This window comes from Clarias gariepinus, chromosome 27 (genome assembly GCF_024256425.1).
Source record: "Clarias gariepinus isolate MV-2021 ecotype Netherlands chromosome 27, CGAR_prim_01v2, whole genome shotgun sequence".
Classification (NCBI taxonomy): Eukaryota; Metazoa; Chordata; class Actinopteri; order Siluriformes; family Clariidae; genus Clarias; species Clarias gariepinus.
The window spans coordinates 4,903,975-4,925,401 of record NC_071126.1 but is presented as its reverse complement, the minus strand read 5'-3'; the positions used below and the strand labels follow the sequence as shown (position 1 = coordinate 4,925,401).

The 21,427-nt window shown below is 38.3% G+C and overlaps 1 protein-coding gene across 10 annotated transcripts in view; it reads right to left on the bottom strand.

The window, feature by feature from the left end:
- The window catches only part of dab1a (DAB adaptor protein 1a), a 409,818-nt gene that overhangs the window by 95,808 nt on the left and 292,583 nt on the right, over positions 1-21,427 (bottom strand). The window contains exons 1-2 of one of the 10 annotated variants that reach the window (XM_053488883.1): positions 11,897-11,931; positions 11,775-11,814 (exon numbers count right to left, since the gene is read on the bottom strand). The exons of the other annotated variants lie outside the window; for them this stretch is intronic. Of the exons in view, the coding sequence (XP_053344858.1) occupies positions 11,775-11,778 (4 nt within the window). The 5' untranslated portion in view covers positions 11,779-11,814; positions 11,897-11,931. Of the gene's footprint in view, positions 1-11,774; positions 11,815-11,896; positions 11,932-21,427 lie in introns of those variants that run through there. 10 annotated transcript variants of the gene reach the window in all.

The following is a 21,427-nucleotide window of genomic DNA, read 5'->3' as shown; positions in this document are numbered from 1 at the left end:
GGAGAACGAAAGCTAGGGCTAGGCTACATGCTAAAGGCACAGGTACAAGACCATGAACCAACTCAAACACAAAATACTTTAGAGGCCAACTTTTACCCAAAAGTCACTTTTTTCTTGTTATTTCTCCAAAGTGTGTGTAGAGATAAAAAAAAAAAATCCCTTCCGCCCCCCCCCCCCCTTCTGATGTGACATCATATAAGGGAAATCTTCAGTGCTGCTGTTCTCTGGAGGCGTCGAGGCCCGACAGTAGCTCATTACCACAGTCATTGATTTTCAGGGAAGAAAAGTTGGACCAATACTTCCCCATTGACTCCATTAACTATCCTCATACTTAAAGGAAAGTAAAAGTTTCTTACAGAGAATTATTACTATTGATAAGACATGATTTCTTCACTATGAGCCTGAGAGTAAGTGGGAGAACATGGAATAAAAAACATCCTTAATCGCCAACAAAGAAAAAGTTTAAAATGCAACCATCAGCTGGAAAATTAATGCGTACAGTTTTCTGGGACTCTCAGGGGCCAGTATTGGAACATTATCAGGAAAAAGGTTCAACAATCAACAGTGCTCGTTACAGTGAGATGCTTATTGAAGAGTTGGAGCCTAAACTTCAGATTAAATGCAGAGGACTGATATTCAAGAGCGTTGTGATCTTGCATGATGATGCACATCCACAAACTTCTGCCCACACTGTCGACACTCTGTAAAAACTTTGTTTTTGACGTGTTAAAGCGTCCTCCCTGTAGTCCTGATCTTGCTCCATCAGACTTTCGCATGTTTGATCCCGTGAAAGCAGCCGTATGAGGATAAAGATTTGCTTCTGATGTGAAGACATTTTTTAAAGCTTGTTGACAGATGGAAAAAAAAGTGTATTGAAAACCACGTTGATTTTGTTGCAATAATGCGTTTTTAAAAAAAAAAGTTTTTGTTCAATTAAATTCTACAGTCAGAGTGCGGATAATTTTTGACTCTACAGTACTAAACTAGTACGACAGATTTAAAACATGGTAGTAGCAAACAGTGTAACATAAAAAATAAATCCAGCGTGTGTACGTACAGTAACGTCACTTAAATCTGCACACCCAAAACACTGATTTGTAGTTTAAGACATTTAATAGGAACTTTTATCATATAATTCCCATCTTAGGAGTTGCACTGTGGCTCTCAGCTGTGTGTTCACATCCTTACCAATTCCCACCTATCCGCCAATTCCCACACACACTCAGAGGTAACATACTCGTTATCTACCCGCTTCGGCATACCCCGTCTCACAGACACTCATGGCTGGTTAGTGTCCCTGTGATTGACAGGGCACAGACTACGCCATCCCCTATACCCCTTTTAGACTCGCACTAATTACCCACAGCTGGCTATGGCATTGTCTTCTGACCCCGAAATGTACGTACATCATAAGGCGTACATGCCATCGGAGCAGAGAATTCAGTAGCGCACGCCTTCGGACAGCTCGAGCCTATTTACTGTAACTCTCCAATATGAAGGTTAATGGTTTGCATGTGTTTATACTGTATGACAATGACCTTTTGTGTGGTAGGCAGAATCGATAAGATAGTGCAAACACTCACAGTGCTCTGAGAGAGAGAGTTTTTTCTTTTTTTACAAACCACGGGAGTCCCTCATTCAAAGCCCATCAGTCAGGGACTAGCAATGCAGTGCAAAGCTCTCTCTCTCTCTTCCTCATACACACACACACACACACACAGCCAACACGCTCAACATGCTGACTGGCAGATGATGAATGAATCGGCGATTCACTACTTTCACTTCCACCTTCACAATTAATTAGGCTCACTAGCTCTACTGCCGATGGCTTCTCTCCGTCACGGATGCGTACAAACACACACGCTTGCCTTCCTATTTTTGTCAAGACTTCCATTTGCGTAATTATTAATACCATTAACGAATGATGTACTACACCGAAATCAGTAACTAAAAGGAAACATCAGTCCGCAAGCAGTGAGACAAATGTTAAACCCGTCAAGCCAGATACAAACACACACACACACACACACACACACACACTTTATTGTGCTAGATGCCCAAACTACAGTATAACTCCTCTGTAGTCTCTATTTGACAGAAAGCAAGAAAAAGCAGCAAATAAATTGTATACATATGGAATAAATGTAAGGGAGAAAGAGAGGCGGGGGGGGGGGGGGGGGGGGGTGTTCATATTGTCACTGTTATTTTAATTATAAGCCGATTTAATTGAGGGAAACGCAGAATAAAGGCTGCAGATCATATAACAGTATCTGACCCGATACTATTCATCAAATCGTCTCCTCTGCACCATTATCTGGTGCAAAAAAAGCTCCTTATACATCGCAGGCTATAATTAAAACAACAGTGTACTGTATGTGATACTCTCAAGAGAGAAACAAGAAACAGAACAAGTTTTCTACACCAAACTACTAAAAGTACAGACAGTTTTAAAAACATTTATTCAGTGAATATCCACATTCAAAGGGCAGAATATCCACGCATACTGCTAACGACAATTTTGATATCTTTCCTAGTCTCACTTAATGTAACCATACAGTAATGTAAAATATATGTAAATATATATATGTCAAATGACGTGATGCACCCATCATACAGTACATCATGCCTACTGTACAAGCCTGTGAGGGCAGTGTCACGGTCTGGGGTCACTTCTGTTGCTCAGGTCAAGGGTCATGTCATGTGCCCAAATAATCAGATTAGCTGACTATACTGATCGACCAGTTTTTTTTTCCATCACCATTCCATTTTCATTTCCCTGATGGCATTGGCAATTTCCAAAATGATGATTCAACTGCCTCACAAAACAGTGGTCCCGGTAGCATGAGATCAATTTAGCATGAGAGTTCAGACATAAACCCTACTGAGAAGCCTTGGGAGGTACTGGAGAAGACTTTATCCTGCTTGACTCTGACTCTCTGCGATCGATGCAAGATCTTGGAGGGAAATTAATGCTATTCTGGACTGAAATATTGCTACATTGCATGAGCTTATCGAAACGATGCCAGGGCGAATTCATGCTGTAATCAAAGAAAAATGCGGTGGTCCTAAGAAATATTAGTGCGTGTGATTTCTTTTTTTTTTTATATTTCAATACTGCTTCAAAATATTTCCCTAAAATACAAAATACTGCCTTTAGATCATTTAGATAATAAATACATTTTGAATTAAAGTGATTTCTGTTCTTTTTTACTACAGGAAAACTTTATGAAATTATATTTGCAGGGATTAGCCTGTGTATACCGTACAGGCCAAGCTGGGAGACTTTACAAACGATTTTTATTTTTATTCGAAATGAAAAAACCTGCCAAGCCATCCATCTCTGTTAGGAATGGTGTAATATTTTTTTATTATTTGTATAGCAGCATTAACACAAGAATTTTACTATTCATGGCAATCCTGTTAATTCGAAAAAAAAAACTAAAAACCCATACTTTACATCCCACAGGAGCTCCAGGGTTTATGTGTAGATTTGCACTCGGTATGAATATATCCACTAATGTACATCTCAATTAACAAGCTTCAAATTCCAATGTTCTTATAGATTATATAGAGATATAGATGGCCCTTTTAACCTCTTTACAGCAGCTGGCATCTGCTGTATTTACTGCTTCTCAATAGACCAGTCTAGCGCTTCTGTATCACTTTATTCTGGTAGCACGAGAGGGAACTGTCCGCTACTAGGTAATCGAGCGACAGATGGACATACAACAAACAACAAATACTTGTTGTTAATGGCCCTGTTCGTCAGAGCACGTAGCCCGAAAAACCCGTAGGAGCACGTACTGTAGCCTAGGATTTTTTGCCAATTTTTGCATTACTATGTTTTAATAAACGTATAGTGATCAGGACTGTGCGATAAAGAGGGATCCTTAGAAATACTTGTTTTTCCAGCATAACCTAGGCACTATGATGAACTGACTTTATTAAATTCTAACCAAGGCTCACCACATAAGCACGGGTCATTGACCAATGCTGAGTTGCCAGCATGAATCCGCACCACTTAAGTTTGAAATTCGGTTTCTAAAAAAAAAAACTAAATACATGTGTGTTGGAAACGATACAATGTCACTCGCAACATGACATGGAAGTTCTGTGGCATGGATATGGATATGACCCTAATGATGAGATATACCCATTCTTAACTGACTTCTTGTTATCTGTCTGTTGTTATAAGCTTTTGATGTCACACAACACACGTCCTACAGAGTACCCATGCCTCGTCACCACAGCAACCGATGCAGATACTGTAGGATTTAACACAGTCTGAACCAAGCCAAATCCAATCTGATCACTTTCAAAGATCAGATTTGTGAAACATCACGGTGATACTGACCAAAGACTGCAATTAGATTGAGGAGCATATCACTTAACTTCATACCTAATTTATAGTTTATGCGGTCCGTCTTTAGGTTTTAGCGGTTTCTGGTGCTTTTATGTTGCTAAAAACTGTTGTCAAAACTTCAGAGCAGTGGAGGCTCAGGCACTTAAGGCTATGGGTTGCTAATCAGTGGGTCAGGGGTTCGAGGCATCCCACAGCCAGGTCACAATTGTTAGCTCCTTGTTCAACACTACACTCCATACAACCAGCCACTGCATGCAGAGCCGGTCCCAAGCCTGGTTAGAAAATAAGAGGGTTGCGACAGGAAGGGCATCCGGAATAAAATCTTCTGAATTAAAATGACCTGATGTAGTGACCCCTGGGACAAATGGTAGAATAAAAAAAAAAAAAGCCAAAATAGCTTCCACTTTACTCTGTACCTCCCACCATTTTTTTTGCAAATTAGCCTTTTTTGAACCTGTGAATGAGTATAAAACTAATCAGCATTAAAACTTCTCAGTTCATTTTGGTCTACAGAAACATTTCCACACCAGCAAGGCTCATTTTCTTAATCCGGCACCTTCCCTATCTCCTCGTTTATCCTTCCTCAGAGTGTCCACCACTCCAGATCTCCGACTCTTGCTTTAATCTTTTGTCCTCCCTTTGCGGTGCTGCTGTTCTGAATGCTGTGAGCTTAATGAAGGATTGCAGTTGTGCTGCTGCTCTAATCAAGGCACCAATTACTGCGCACATGTTCCCTTAGCTGGGTAAACACAATTACAGCTATCTGATTAGGCTGCCACTGAACATCCCATCTCACACACACATGAACATAACACAACACCAACAAACACCTGAATCTGTGGAAGGGATAACAATAGACCAGATAATTTGTCTGTAAATCAGAAAGCCATTTCACTGTAAAGTGATTAATAATGACAGGGTTGGCATAGCTCATTCTGCAGACTATGGCAGATTCAGAGCGGGACAGCTGGCTGAGCAGCTGATCGATGACTTGACTGATGAGTGACATTGATTTCAGAATCAAAGCATATTGCAGGTGGCTACTAAGCTCTACTTAACGATACTGAGCCCTAGGTGTCACTTATGCCTATGACAAAGCTGTTTTCTAAAGAATTGAGCTGTTGTGGGTCTTTTTCTAATATGAATCAGGGATGGTTAAATCTGAGAGTTCTGTCAGACGTAAGAGACAACTAAGTACGATTATTGTGTTACGGTACTGGAAGGGCATACGGTGGAAAACCTGTGCCAAGCCTATCGGATGGTCCAATTTTCAGGCGAATTCTTTAGTATTTTACAAGTTTGCGCGTGATTTGTGTGCAAGACATGTGACATGCACGCACAGTGTGTGTTGAAAGTTTTATATAAAGGCATTATAATCTTATAGGACCAACGATGGATACAGGCTTGGTTGATACACAAACAAACATTATATAGTGCATACCTGTGCTATGATATCCAGCTGTTGTCGTGTACCAAAGCAAAATTGAACCTGGTAGAGAAGAAGGCTGACACTGCTGTAGATCAAAGTTTTTGTATTGTTTGTAATGTTTCTCATGAAAAAGGACACCAAAACTCTACACTTTTTTCCTTGATCTACTTTGTTGCCATACTTGCTGTCTAAATCACTACAAAATCACAATCAATGCATGTTTTTTTTTTTATTGAAATTAAACCAAAATGTTAATAATACTGTTAATAATTGCACACCCAAACAAAACTGTAGGGTAATTTATCCATTGTGGAAAAAAAACTATGGGAGGTAGGGTTATAGTGTTAGACAAAAAAAAAAAAAACTACTGTACTTATTTTGTAATAATATTTTGCCATTTGTGCTTAACACTATAATTATCATGTAATTATACAAGAAATAGACACTGTAGTGCAAGAAATAGCAATATTTACAATAATATACAATATTTAGCGTGTAAGTGAATGTATTTTTTTTTTTTGTGTGTGTGTGTGTGCGTATGTGTGTTTGGAGGTCGGGATAATTGAGTCACCGTTTTTAATCAATTAGTCGGGGAGCATGATAATAAAAAATATCTGTCCTGTAAAGCTGTCCCGATGGTAAATAATTTTAATTTTGCAAAATCCTCACAATGCAGTACAGCTGAAAGACAAAAAAATGATCGTTTAAGAGTGTAGTAAACACCATGTAGCGCTGTCCTCCCTCCGACGTCTTCTTAGTTCTCCATTAAACAAGAGTATGATGCGGAACTAAAACACCAAACCTGTATGTCTGTTTTTTTTTAACTTTACATTGTATATTTTTGTATAGGTGCATAAGACTGACTTTGTTGGACTTATGAACAAATCCGATGTATGAACAAATCCAACTTACAAACGTGCTCCCGGAATGGAACATGTTTATAACTTAGGGACTTAATGTACTCTCTATCAGTTTGCAAAAAAAATAATAATTTCAAAACTGCAAAAACTGATTTTTTTTCTCAACTGTATCCATACAGATACTCTGCATCAATGTTTTTAAGGTCAAATATTTTTTAATGTGTAAATTTATACACTCTTGTTTACGACCTCTGCAATGCGCCCTGGCATGCTGTCAATCAACTTCTGACTGATGGCAGCCCATTCTTACTTAATCAATGCCTGGAGTTCGTCAGAACTTGTGGGTTTTTTTGTCCCCCGCCTCTTAAGCATTGACAAGTGAGATTGTCATTTTATTTGAGATTAAGATACTGATCACTACAGCTAAGATAAAAAAGTGATAAAGCCAAGTTAGCAACAAAATACTTGGCCCTTCCCCCTATCTTTCCAGTAACTGCTGGAGTAGTACAGCAACCATAAACAAAAACTATTAAGAAACAGTCACAAAAAACTAGCTACACATATAAGACAATAAACAAACTATATCCCAGATTATATGATTATGCTTGGGATGCATTTCCTTATTAGCGGCGGGTGCCATGGGTAAGCCAATAATCATACTCTCATCTGTCAAAAGTGAGTCTCAATATAATGAGTCTCTCTGCTTTTTTTATATTAAATGGCCCAGCAGTGGTTGCTTTCACAAATCAGGACAGAAGCTGATTCAACAACATTTAAATCCGGACAAAACCCAGCAGCATAATGAGGACTATAATAAAGATCATTCTCTAATTACATATTAAGAAGTATTTCTTGGGTTGTTTTTTGCCACTTAAAGAAAAAGACAAATAGCTTTGACTCTAATAATGAACTGATCTGGATGGTGTCGGTGAATCACTGATGACATTTACATTTTATTAGTCTGCTATGGAGACGGCCAGTGTCTCATCACGAACATGGTCAATTATGATGAAGAACAAACATGCACGTTAAAACATTGTGTGTGTTTGATGCAAACACGCTAAAAGGATGTCTGATGTGTATACTGTTATTTGAGCAGCTCAGAGAGAACAGACTCCAACGGTTGCTATGGAGATGTCGAGCTGCCAAAGTGGACAAAATAAATGACATGTTAGACGTGACATGAGCAGGGTGAGGAAAGGCTCACACAGCGGAAATGGCCACTCAAAACACAGACACAAACAATATTATATACACACTAAAAAAGGACAATGCCCTGGGCTGCTCTTTATTCTGACATGCAGGTGAATAGTGTTTTATATATTTTTTTTAAATATATGGATTGCTTGGGAACATACATAAAATGCCAGCGATTCGTGACAAAGAAATAGAAATACAAAATACCCTGATGGATCTGGACGACGAAAAATCAAAGACGTTAAACAATTTACATCTAGTTATTATTTTGTCATTTTATTTGATAAGTAATGTACAGTAGATAGAGAGTTCAACCAGAGCTTGATAAAAAAAATCAAACACACACTGTTGTCACATCTGCTTTCTCATCATGTGGTCAGTAAAATCCCTGGGGATAAATTTAGCCAGTGATTCATCATTATTTGGCCCGGTGGTATTATCTGTGGTGGGCATGATTGCCAGACAAATTGCCGTATGTTTTGATTGCGGATCACGTCACTATGAAAGCTCTATACCATGTATTTGTTTCATGCATTTATTACTGAAAAACATAATCAGCATAATCTACCAATACGCTAAGACAATTTACTTAGTTAACTTGTGAACGCAAGTTTTTTTTTTTTATCTTGTTATATCATAAAAAGGTGTGTTTTAGCTTGACCTTTAGTCAAGTTGCAGTTTTTAACACCAGTTAATACCCAAGACACTGAACATAATTTCAAATCAAACTCCTTTTCTCTTCATGCTTTTATACTGTACAGTACCTATACGATTTATAGGGGAGTTCGTTTTTTTCCTCTCGTCAATGTCACCTCGGAATTGCTCATTAGAGAACCACATCTGGAGTTCTATCAAGTTTCTTCGTGACAATGCTCGTTATTGAAACCATTATCAAGTCTGGAGTGGCCTAATGTTTGTCCCACCAATTGATTCATCATTGCTTATATATATTTATTTTTTATATATATAATATGTCTTCACAAAGTATTCACCTGGAACAGTCTGGCTTTGGCTCAATGCAGTTTGAAAGCAAATCAGGTTCTCCAAAAGTTCTCCAGATGGAAGAAATGGCATGCTCTCTCTCACATGCCACAACCGCAACATTAGAAAATGTCCAAAGGGTATAGAGCCACCTCTCATGTCTTCTTATTGATTTTTATTTAATAATGTAGAATAAATTTGGGAAATGGGAACAAATGTTTTACTGCGACACGCTGCAAAGTGCCTAAAGATACAACTTAAAACCTGTCCGTGACAACCCCAGACGCAACCTCTCTCATTTCCCCTCTCGTCTGGTTCAACCACTTCAGCATCCCCAGTATATAATGTACTAATCACTGGTCTGATCAGCTGTCATCATCTGGACCTGTTTCTCAACGGTTCATGCCTTAAGTTAGATGCTTTTTTAAGATGCTTGAATGATTTAACAAACAAAATACATGCTTCTAAAAATGCTCAGGTACAGGGAGTGGATGATAATGAGAGACAGAAAAAAGAAGTGCTTGGCTGGAGTCATGTAGGAACCACCAACAACCTCCCTAATTGATTACTGTTGAGGGATACAAAGAACTGGCGAGCGAATGACCGAATTGGAAAGGAAATAAGCCATTTCACATAGACTGCAATTGAAAATTTCATTTCATCTTAAACACCCTGCATCTCTTTACTACAGTATTTGCATATGAAGCAGGGAAAAAAAGGCAGCCCACTGTAAGATCCATTCCATGTTAAAATGCATGTTTAAGCCTGCCAGGAGCCCTACAGGAAGTCTTTACAAAGCCAGGTCATCCGAGGCTCCTTCTCCACAGGGATATTAGCAGCAAGACGGTTTAGATATGAATCGCTCTCCTTTGATAAATTATCCAGCCAGAATCACATTTTAGCTCTCAAAAACCAAAAGGCATTTTATGTGATAAGTCAAAAGATAAGTCACCAGAGAGTAAGGAGCCTTTCTGCTCGAATTTCACAAGAGGAAATATATAGAAGATATATATACACACACATTTTCCGCCTTATCTTTGGTAAAATAAATAAATAAATAAAAACCTCAGTGCTACTGAAATTCCTCCTAAAGGTTAAAGTGCCATATAGCTTTGTTGTTGTTTTTTTGTTGTTGTTTTTTTACGTTATATTTAATCTTAATATCCATGCATGCACCAAAGCGCTAAGAGCTCATTTTGCTGCCTATTAATTTTTCCTTACAAGACATGACTCAATGAGCCTGATCTAATTACTCAAGCACATAATATAGTGAGGTCAGCTTTAACACATAACTCAAACTGCAAGCCATGACACCATAACAGAACACACCATACTGTAGAACCACTTGAGCGAATAATTTCAGACTGACAATGTCACTAAAATATGATAGAATTGTATTATATGAATTATACTGTTTATTATTTAAGTTATATAATATAAGTATGAGTAAGGCAAGATCAGCCAGGTGAAGTGAAAGGGTGCAAGTATCCGAAAGAGTTTGACAAGGGCCACATTCTGATGGCTTGACATCTGGGTCAGAGCATCTCCAGAACGGCAACTATTGTGCAGTGTTCCTAGTATACCGTGGTTAGTACCTACCAAAAGTGGTCCAGGGAAGTACAACCAGTGAATCAGTGACAGGCTCTCAAGGCAGAATTATAAATGTAGGCAATGAAGAGCTACTGTAGCACAAATTGCTGATGAAGTTAATGCTGCTTCTGACAGCGAGGTGGAGCTGCAGACCGGTCAGGAACTCCGCGCTGACCTGTGTCCACTGGGTAAAGCGCCTACAATGGGCATGCAAGCATCAGCGTAGGACGATGGAGCAGTGGGAGAAGACTCATTACTTGGGGATGAGATGGAACCCTGATGCACTGTGGAAAGATGCAGAGGCAGTGTAATGCTCTATGCAATGTTCAGCTGGAAAACCTTGGGTCCTGGAATTCATGGGGATATTATTTTGACACATACCACATACCTGAACGTTGCGTCAGACCAAGATCTTAATGAAAATGTTATTACATACATGGCCTCTTTACACTGCAAACATTGTTTGGGAATAGTTTAAGGAACATGACATCTGAAGATGTTGAGGAGTAACGATAGACACGGTAGGATCAAGAATGAGTTCATCAGAGGGACAACCCACGTTAGATGTTTTGGAGATAAAGTCAGAGAGGCCAGATTGAGGTGGTTTGGGCATGTTCAGAGGAGAGATGGTATATATATTGGTAGAAGGATGCTGAGGTTGGAACTGCCAGGCAGGAGGTCTAGAGGAAGACCAAAGAGGAGATTTATGGATGTAGTGAGAGAGGACATGAAGTTAGTTCAGGTGAGAGAAAAGGAAGCAGAAGAGAGGGTTAGATGGAGGCAGATGATTCGCTGTGACAGATCAGGTTTTATGAAGATCGGATGTTAATAAAAATAATACTGTAGGCCTTTGAGTAGCGCAGTGGTAAAGTGCTCGCCCCATCATCAGGAGATCGCGAGTTTGATTCCCGAGTGATGCTGTAACCTCTCGCAGCCAGAGGTCTAGAGAGAGCTGATTGGCTGAGCTCTCTCAGAGGGGTAGTAGTAGTAGTAGATTAAATGTGGGCGCCCCCCTAGTGACGGGGAGGAGTTGGATAAGACTAAATTAGGGAGAAAATTGGGGGGCGGCCCCTTAAAAATAAACGAATAAATAAAAATAGTAGTAAAAATTTTCCTAAAATCATAATAATTGGCTTTTTGTAAATGTCAAATGAATCTTTCAGATCTCTCTCTCTCTCTCTCACACACACACACACACACACACGTGTGGCCAAATAAATTTGCCCTGACACATTAACAACTGTACTTTAATGCAAAATTCCGCCAGAGGATTAACACAGAAGAGAAAGCACGACACACACACACACACACACACACACTTAGACAGCCTTTCTAGTGTGTATTATTTGCTTACCCATCTCAGCAGGCTGTGTTGTAATGTGGCGTAATTATTCCTGATTGTCAGAGAGAGAAATCAGACGTAAATGCTCGTTTAATTACAGCAGAGGAAAGGGAGAGAGACAAAAAGAGACAGACCCGAAGGTCTGAAGGAATGAGGCATGAAACTCCCTGCGGGAAACTGCAGACTGTTTGATTGTCGCCCTCTGAGCAGGAATATTGTGTCGAAAATGGAAGGCCGTCTGCACACATCAGAATAATATCAGTAGTTTCACAAGGCTGGTGCTAAAGGTCTCCTCTCAACAACATACTGTACAAAGGTTACCTAAGAGGACTCGGTCTTATCACATGAGGGTACTTGCATCTATACTTAGAACGTCACCAGGAGTCAATGATCTGCAGAATAAATGTGAATTTTTTTTTATAGATCCTGCTTTTACTTTTTAATTATAGCATCCTCAAGCTCGTAATTTTGTGTCACACTGAGCAACCTGCAGCAATTACAGTAAATGCATTAAAGTTATACAAGGGTATATTATAAATGTGTGAGAAACATTAGGAAAAATAGATACTTGATGGATGTCTGATAAAGTCAAGCTGCCAAGAGTGCAAGAAGTGGAATAAATGTGGTGTTTAAAATAATCATGTAAACCTCAGGATAAATACTGTTTATGAATTGTATTTTTATTTTATTTTTTACTTTTATTTACTATAGGACTAAATAAAATGAAAAAATTATAATTTAAAATAATAAAAATTCAAGCAGTCTAAAATTTAAGTCAGGCAATGTAGACAATATGGAGAAATGAGCCAAACACAAAGAGACTAGCAGTACAGCAGTGGTGTTCATCCATCCATTCCATCCATCATCTATACTACTTATCCCGTGTAGGGACACAAGGGGCCTGGAGCCTATACCAGGAAACACACGACCCAAGGCGAACATACACACCGTGGAGGTCCGTGGAGACAGTCCTAAACAATTGTGGATGGGAATCCATCATCAGTGTAAACTCACTCTCACTCATTCTCTATAATGCTCTATAATGTGCAGAGTGGCAGGAGGCCTGGAGTCTAGGGGACTTGGGGCACCTTGGATGGGGTATCAATCCATCGCAGGTACAAGCACACATGCACATATTTACTCACTCTACGGAAACGCAGTTTAGCCAAATCTGCATGTTTTTGGACTGTCTGTAGGAGGAAACTACAGTACCCTGAGAGAACCCACAGGGAGAACATACTGTACAACCTCCATGCACAACCACCTGAAGGTGGGAATTAAACCATGGAGACGCGAAGCCACAGTGCTAAACAACATGCCACCATGCTGCCTGCCAATGCATTAAAACTGGTTCATGTTCAAAATATGTAATAATATACTCAGACCTTTTTTTTTTTCCATCAAGAAAAACAAATTCATGTTCAGGTTATGTTCAGGTTATGGGATTTCACTTCATACTATTTATTTCCATCACTTAGGTCAAACAGCTTAAGATCGTAAGGGCTAAGGTTTCCTTTCACAATCTCATTTCAATATTAAACTAACTTGTCTTCTATGCTTTCAACACAGAAAAAAAAAAGACGAAACATCACTTTTAGCAATCTGATCTAATGACCCCAACATACCGTGAACACACTCAGGTCTTTAAATCTAAGCTTTCAAGTTGCCCTTACACAGATAAAGCACAAAGTGTGAAAAGAGCTCAGAAATACCCGTTGCTCCCGCTGTTTTAGAATTTTAATTACATCGTCTGGAAGGCCATCGTTTAAGAAGGGTCACACCGGACAGTCTGCATCAATTAAAGTAAACATGAAGGTTATGAAATGAGATAAAAAACATAAAATGAAATTGTTTCTTGCGCTCCTTGGCCACAGTGTGTAATCAGAGAGTTGACAGCACATAAATTAAATGCCATTTTAATTACAGGGAGACATGAGGGGCAGGAATGACCTCAGTGGCAAACATGCTGTTTGGTTCAATTACAGAGAAGCCGAAAGCGTAGGAGGGAAACAATATGATAACGGTCTTTTGGTGATTGCTAAGATTTCCTATGGATTCAGTATATACATACATTTATAGCTATATAAAAGTTTTTAACTTCAGTATACACAAATCCTCATTCGTTTTTTCTCAGGCGTACTCCACTCCATTCTTTATAAGAAAAAGCAGAAAAAAGCACTTTTTTTTATTATGCCATATTAACGCAAGCTTTAAGTAAAGTATCAATTTACTGACATTATACAAAAGAGGCAGTATAAATGGATAACAACTTAAAAGGCGAAATCTTATTGTGAAAATGAAATGTAACTGATAAAGCCAGCCAAAAAGTCACACTCTAATATTTCATTCTGCCCTTATTATGGCACACATCGCTTATGCAATGTCACATTTATTTACATCCTGAATCACATTAGCTACTCTCCAAGAGCTTGTAAAGTCTTCTCCAGCACATCGCAAAGATTCTCAAAGAGCTTTAAGGTCTGTACATGTGTGAAAATCATGTCTCATCCTCCCTAAAACACTCTTTTTATAATTTAAGCCTGATGAATCCTGGAATAGTCATCTCGGAATATGTCTGTGCCGGCAGGGAAGAAAAAAACCTGGTCATTCAGTACATTCAGGTCATCATCTGACCTCATTTTATTTTAAACGCATAGCATGGCCGAAGCTAAACCTGACCAACAGAAGTAACCCCATAGTACAGTCTAACACCGCCTCCGCAGGCTTGTACGGTAGGCATTAGCCACCTTTTGCAGATCAATAATTTAACCCTTTTGAAACAGAGTAACATCTTTTTCATGAGCACAGGATATGTCTCCTGATATGGCCATTTAAGAAATGTGAAGGAACTCACTGTATCAGTTAAGGTTAAATAACTTCTTGCCAGATGAACCCTAGCAGTCACTGCAGTAATTATCCAATGCATGGTTATTTGTTCTGTTAAATCCAGGTGGTCGCTATATATATATATATATTTGTACGTGTATGTGTGGGTTAAAATACGTCCTATTTGTGTAGAAACTCATTTGATTTTAGCAGCTGTTGCTAGCACGGCTATGAAATCCCTGTGCTGACTGATGACAGCGATTGGCCTATACTGTACATGTGCAGAGGCAAAACTTCACATGCATTCCAATCTTCACATTAGTTACATAACCAAGATACATATCCGATCGATTTTTTTTTTTATCAGAATGTGAACGTAAGCTCATGCTAAGGAATGCAGTTTAGATGATACAAATGCATCCATAATGCGTTATAAATACCAGTTTCCACCACTAGTGTTTGCAAGTGTCTATGAAGAAGTGATAAATGACTACTTTTTTTTTCCCTTCACTTCCTTGGCAACTAATCAAACTCAGTTGGAAAGCTATCATGATCCACTTGTTGAAAACCTCCTACTCTGGCTGACTGGCTTTGGGTTTAATGATGCAAACACGGCTAGGGTAAAGACTTTCAAAGGTTTAAGAGGATTGTTTTGAGAACTGATTAAGTAGCTTTTGGACTGCACTCTGCCCCACTCTATAAACGAGCCAAATCCTTCAAACCCCATTCAGTCTTCTTACTAATTATCCAATCAGCAGTGGAGGTCTCTGGATCACTGCTGGGGTCCTGTGCCACTAGTGTGAAATTCAGCTGCCAAAACAGATTTCAGATTTGAGCACTAGACGAGGATAGAAAGGAGGCAGGGAGGGTTTATCGTGTCAGGACTTATCGCTGGCTTGGATATCGTATCACTGAATCTTATTCTGGTTCCAGTCCCACTATGGCACGCCAGTGCTACTGTAAAGCAGGTGTGCCACCTTGAACGCAACACCTTCACATTTTTGCTCTGTCTCTGACTCTCATACTTGCTATCTCCATCAAACCAGATGCTCTTCGGTTATTCGTCTGTTCCGTGCAGAGCCATACTACACTTGACACAAAGCAACCGTCAACAAAAAGCTGCAGTTTCCATCCAAAAGTACAAATCTAAAGCTGCCACTCGCAGCCCTTTGAATGAGATGTATGAAAGAAGATTACAAAAAAGGAAGGAAATGGAAGATCGTGATGAAGAAAGATAAATAGGGAGCTTAATGATTAAGCTCATGGCTTAATAAAGTGCTGCTTGCTGATTCTGAAAGGCGGAGTACACAGGGAAAAGGGCAGATGTGAAATAAATCAATTAATCCTTCCGTTCTGCTGATTACGGTACCTCCGTCTAAACAATATCAGTGTGATTACTGGTAACACAATCCTATTCATATAAAACATCCATGCACACACACACACACACACAGCACATTGTCTCTCTCTCGCTTTCTTCTACTATCAAGTGCGTTATGTTATGAATAATTGTGGAGATAGAGCTTTCCTAAACGTCGCCATCATCCATGTAAAATTCACATAAATCAAAAATACTAAATACACAGAGGAGGTAAACAGACCCCCAAAGTTTTATGATATACCCACCAAAATGGTTTAAATGTTTAAACAAGTACGGTGTAGTTTATTAACACATGAATTTCCTATAGTGATTTTAAGGTCAACAAGTCGCCTATGCATAAAACGATGCATGAAGATTTCTTTGTCAAGGCCCAGGTTGACAGGTTTGTCTGTGCTGATGTTCAACTATAGACAGAGCTATTTCAGGATTGGTGGATTTGGTCGGATCAGATTTGTATGTCATAATGGTTCACATTCATATGTATGAGATTTTATCAAAAAAAATATTTTGGGGATTTTGCTTCAGAGGACAAGAATCAGTCATTCAGCTTTTATTTTTTTAAGTCGCTCTGGATAAGAGCGTCTGCCAAATGCCTAAATGTAACTGTACTTACTTACAGCTAGATACCTTGCTTTAGCTTATTTAGCAGCTGTTGCTAACGCTGCTTTAAATGTACGTATAAAATGTCCCTATGTATGTGCAGGGGCAAAAAGTCATGAATTCAAAAGTCGAGAAGACTTGACTTCTATAACCATTTACAAAACTAACTCAATTCTGATAAAATATCTGCCTTTAAACAGTCATAACGTGAACATGGTATATTTGCCTCTCATAGGATTGTTATCTAAAATCAAAGTTGCTCATACTAATTTATATACAACATTATACGATTAAATGTACACAGAATTATGTGTATTTGTGTTTCGATTTCAATATATAAATCTAGTATTTTTCCGGCTATATTTTACTTTAATGTTATTTTTTTTGACAAATAAAATAACTTGATAGCAAACGACAACAAGCTAATGTTAACACTAATGTTAATCAATTATAAGTTAAACGATGACGCTAAAGAGACTTTACAAATAGGAAATCTAAAGCTATTAGTGATTTACACATTTATTAGTCATATTATTGCCAGGTCGTATACTGAGATTCACACCTCACGCTGCAGTTCCCACCAGCACAGCAGTGAATCAGCTCGTAATATCTCTGCTTGACTCCTAAAGCCGCACTGATAAGCGACTACTAACCCATATTACAGAGCACTCTCCTTTTGGAATGAACCAAATGAACCTAAACAGAGAGGGGATGTCTATCTGCTCTATCCAGACTACAAATGAGAATATAATCATACACAAGCACATCTGGCTTCAGAATTGTTTTAGCAAGGTAAAGTACAACACATTTGTGGAAATAGAATCGACCAGTTTCTCTTTCAGGTGTTTCTACAGTGAAACATCTGTAGCAACCCACAAAGTGAATCATCTGTCTGATTGTAGACAAATTGTTTTTTTTTTTGTCAAAAATATGTCACATTTTTAAAAACAGTTTTATTAACAAAATATAATCAAATTACTATTACAGCATTTTAAAATCTATTTTTAACCCTTTTGAACTCAAGCATGTAGGTGAAGCCACAAAGTCTAATAAAAAAACCAAACCTCTTCTTTAAGTTGAGAATGAAATTACGTACACAAATCATGTGAAGAACTCGTCTTTTTTAATCATTAAAGCTGTCAGTCATTTCATTTCAAAAACTCCCGTATTAAACTGAATCCTTCGTTTTCATCGTGTCTCCGCTGAGAGGATTTGTGCGCATGTATCATACCTTTAGTTCTCTTCTCTTTGAAATACCTCAAAAGCTGTGCTTGAACTGTTCTCTCGGCCGTTGCGAAAATGAGAACTGTGCGAAACGTGCGTGAGCCTCTGATTGGCTGATCGCGGTTATTTATAGCTCATAGATGATCATAGGTAGAGAGTTTGAATATGTCATTTTCAGGACAAATTTTACATAACACACAGCATTAATAATCTAAAGGGGGTGGTAAGGAGGTGGGGGTTTTACAAAGGGGATGGTTTTAGTCCTTTTTTTTTAAAAAAGCGGGGATGCACATATGCATATATATATATATATTATCAGCTAATAAACTAAAAATGCTCACACAAGATGAGAAGAAAAGGAGAAGAGCTGTCATGAAACGGAAAATCTGGTACCTAGTGCCTCGTGGATACAGCTTTTAATCCTCTAGATACACCACAGGTATGCAGATGTGTACACAGCTGTGTGCACAGATGCATGTAGTTATGCATAAACTCTAACTCCAGGCCTGCACAGAGGCTTGACATGCATTATAATGTGTGCACACTGAAGATGGAAGATGCTTGTGTGTATGCTTATATTCGATGTGTAATGGTGAAAGAATTTTGATATTCTCTACTATAAACTGTAAATTTAAAATAAATAAATAAATAAATAAGAAATGTGTTTCTTCCTAGCACAAGTTTTAACCTTTTAAGGGCATCACTCTAACTGTCACAGGGGACTTGGAGCACAGTATACCATAGACGGGGTGCCAATCCGTCGCTGGGCACGCGAGCACAACTCACACACACTAAGGAGAAATTGAAAACACCAATTAGCCTAATCTGCATGTCTTTGAACTGTTGGAGGAATCCAGAGTGCCTGAAGGAAAACCACCAAGGACAAAAAAAAAACAAAAACATGCAAACACAGATCCGAGGTGGGAATTGAACCCTCGACCCTGAAGGTGTGAGGCTAGTATGCCACCGTGTGTCTGGTTACCATGCCTGTTTTTACTTCATATAAATGAAGCATAATACATTATGCATGACAACGCTTAACATGCAGGAACAATGCAAGAACTCATGATAAATCAAACATGGCGCAATAATTATAGGAAGGAGAACTGTCCAACATTTTATGGTTTAAACATGTGAGGAAATAAACAACCCATGTCCCCTTCTAAAATCAGAAAAAGGACAAACAGTAAAGGAAACAGAAGTTTTCATTACTCTTTGTTTATTAGTCATTCCACATCTCTCTTCACCGTCCCTGGCTGCATTCACCTCCTCAACATTACAATGTGCATCATTGACATTCATATTCATTAAACCCAGCCCCAAGAGCAGAGCAGGCTCACAGTGTGTTTCTGTTTTTTCTATTATTATTAGCCCCCTTGAACAGACCTCAGGGATCTGAATGCACATAAAATGCTCATTCATTAAACCTCAATTAATTTCTCGGCATTTTTGAAAGCTAAGCCTTTCCGCGTCTGTGTGTGTGTGTGTGTGTGTGTGTATATCCATCTCACTTGTGCTCATGTGTTTAGACAGTGAGTCAGCTGTGCTCAGTAGCCAAATGGAAATGTAGCCAATGTGGAAACTAACTCACAGATATACTGTAGTAAGAAGCCCTCAGTGAGACGTATGGGCCTCTAAATGAGTGCATACGGTACGTCGTGCATGCTGGGTAATTTAGTCACACTATGTGGCACTATTGCATAAAATTAAAGCCTGGGTATGACTGTAATTTCAGTTCTATAAATGAGAGAGGCTCATTAATTACATGTCACAGAGCATATTGAAGCACGGAGCCACTGATGTAAACAGGTCATTAGTAGCAGTAAGGTTACTTTGCTGTTAGAGCTAAAAGGTTGAGACAGGTTGTAATATAATGGTTACCATGGGAATACAGGCAGCTGTTATTACAACGCGGTTCAGACCGGGTGGGTTTCCATGGGAATAGTGATGCAGGTCAGAGTCATTAGCAACAACCGCTGCTGTCATGGATGATTGATGTTTCCTTAGAGATGGATGGAGCAGGAGGTGGATGTTGAGTTGGATGGTAAGTGGTTAAATGTGAAAGCACATTACACATATTGTGTAAAAAAATATTATGTAAAAATATCTCGAATCTGGTCAAATATATATTTTTTTTTATTTAAATATATATAACCTACAACTCATCTATACATCTTATTCATAAAAGATATTATATATGTTACAGCATGCATCCAAAATATACAATACTCTCCGTTAAACAGTTGATATTGAGATGTATTTGATACTTATGCTCTGAAAAAGCTTTATAATGACTGATATATAATCTGACGTGATGTTAATTGGTAAGTTTTATCCAACTAATTAAGGTCTTGCTTTCCTGGGATGGTCTTCATAAGAGCTAGTTTCTTCAAAGAATTTACGTTTTGCAAATGCACTTGATAATACCGTTCTTGTTGTTACTTAATTATATAATTTCATGCATATTATTTCACAGTTAGTTTTGAAATCTCAGAAATTGATGTAAAATATAGAAAATAAATCCAAACCCACTTCTGCATTATTTTCAGTAGAGCCTTTATATTTCTATATACAGCATTCAATTATAATGCATTTAACTGTAAATATGCATAATTGTGACATACTTGCTGGAGGAATTTTGCCGGTAACTTACTGTAAATGCATGATACACAGTATTTATTAACGTAATTATTATAAATTACCCTACATAACAAAATCCCAAGTGATAAACTAAAGCAACACAGAGTTCAGATACAGTAGGCCATACATTAAACTCTAAAAGTGTTAACTGAACACTGGGATTTTACTGTGTGCCAAGTGAAAGTTCAAAAGTCGAGACTGGAATGGTTTTATGATGGTAAGTGTGCCTGCCCTATGAATTTATTATATATTTTTTATCAATACTTTTTAAATTGATTTAATGCCTGCTTTGTTGTTTTTGTGACTTCCTGGCAAAAAAAAAAAAAAAAAACAACACATGGGCAAACTAACACAACAGACCCACAGTTCAGTTCAGGCCAACATGACTCACTCCATGTAAAGTGAAAGAAAAGTGCCAGCTTTAAATCCATCAGAAAATCTGTGTGTGCAAAGGTGATGTGCAATAGATTGGAATAAATATCATGCAGCTCTGATAATATTAGGTGATCAAACAGGGGAAAAGAATTCACAGAATGTTCTAAGACGTCTGGAAGATGTTATTGAAATGATCAAGCGACCAAGAGCATTCAAGATCAAGTTAAAATCGATGCCAGTGCTGATAGTCTAAGAGCATCTGAGCACCAGGATATACCCGTCTCCATCTAGTCTGCCTTGATTGATCATCATTCTGATGGAAAGTGACTTTATGGAATAAATTGTCCCATTGGGGAAAAATTCCTCCATGAAATAAAAGCTGACTTTGAATGACCTTTCGGGGAAAAAAAAAAAAAGAAAAGAAAGAAAAACCTACTGGAATTAAACTTAAGGCCTCTGCAATAATCTGTCCATCATGAAAAAAATCGGTATGAAATAAGTTGTTATCTGATGCATGATGAGAAACATCCTCCAAATATCCAGTAAATACATTAAGATAAGGTAAATGCAGTAAAGGTTTTACATGTATATATCGTTTTATATTGCTTATGGTTCGTCC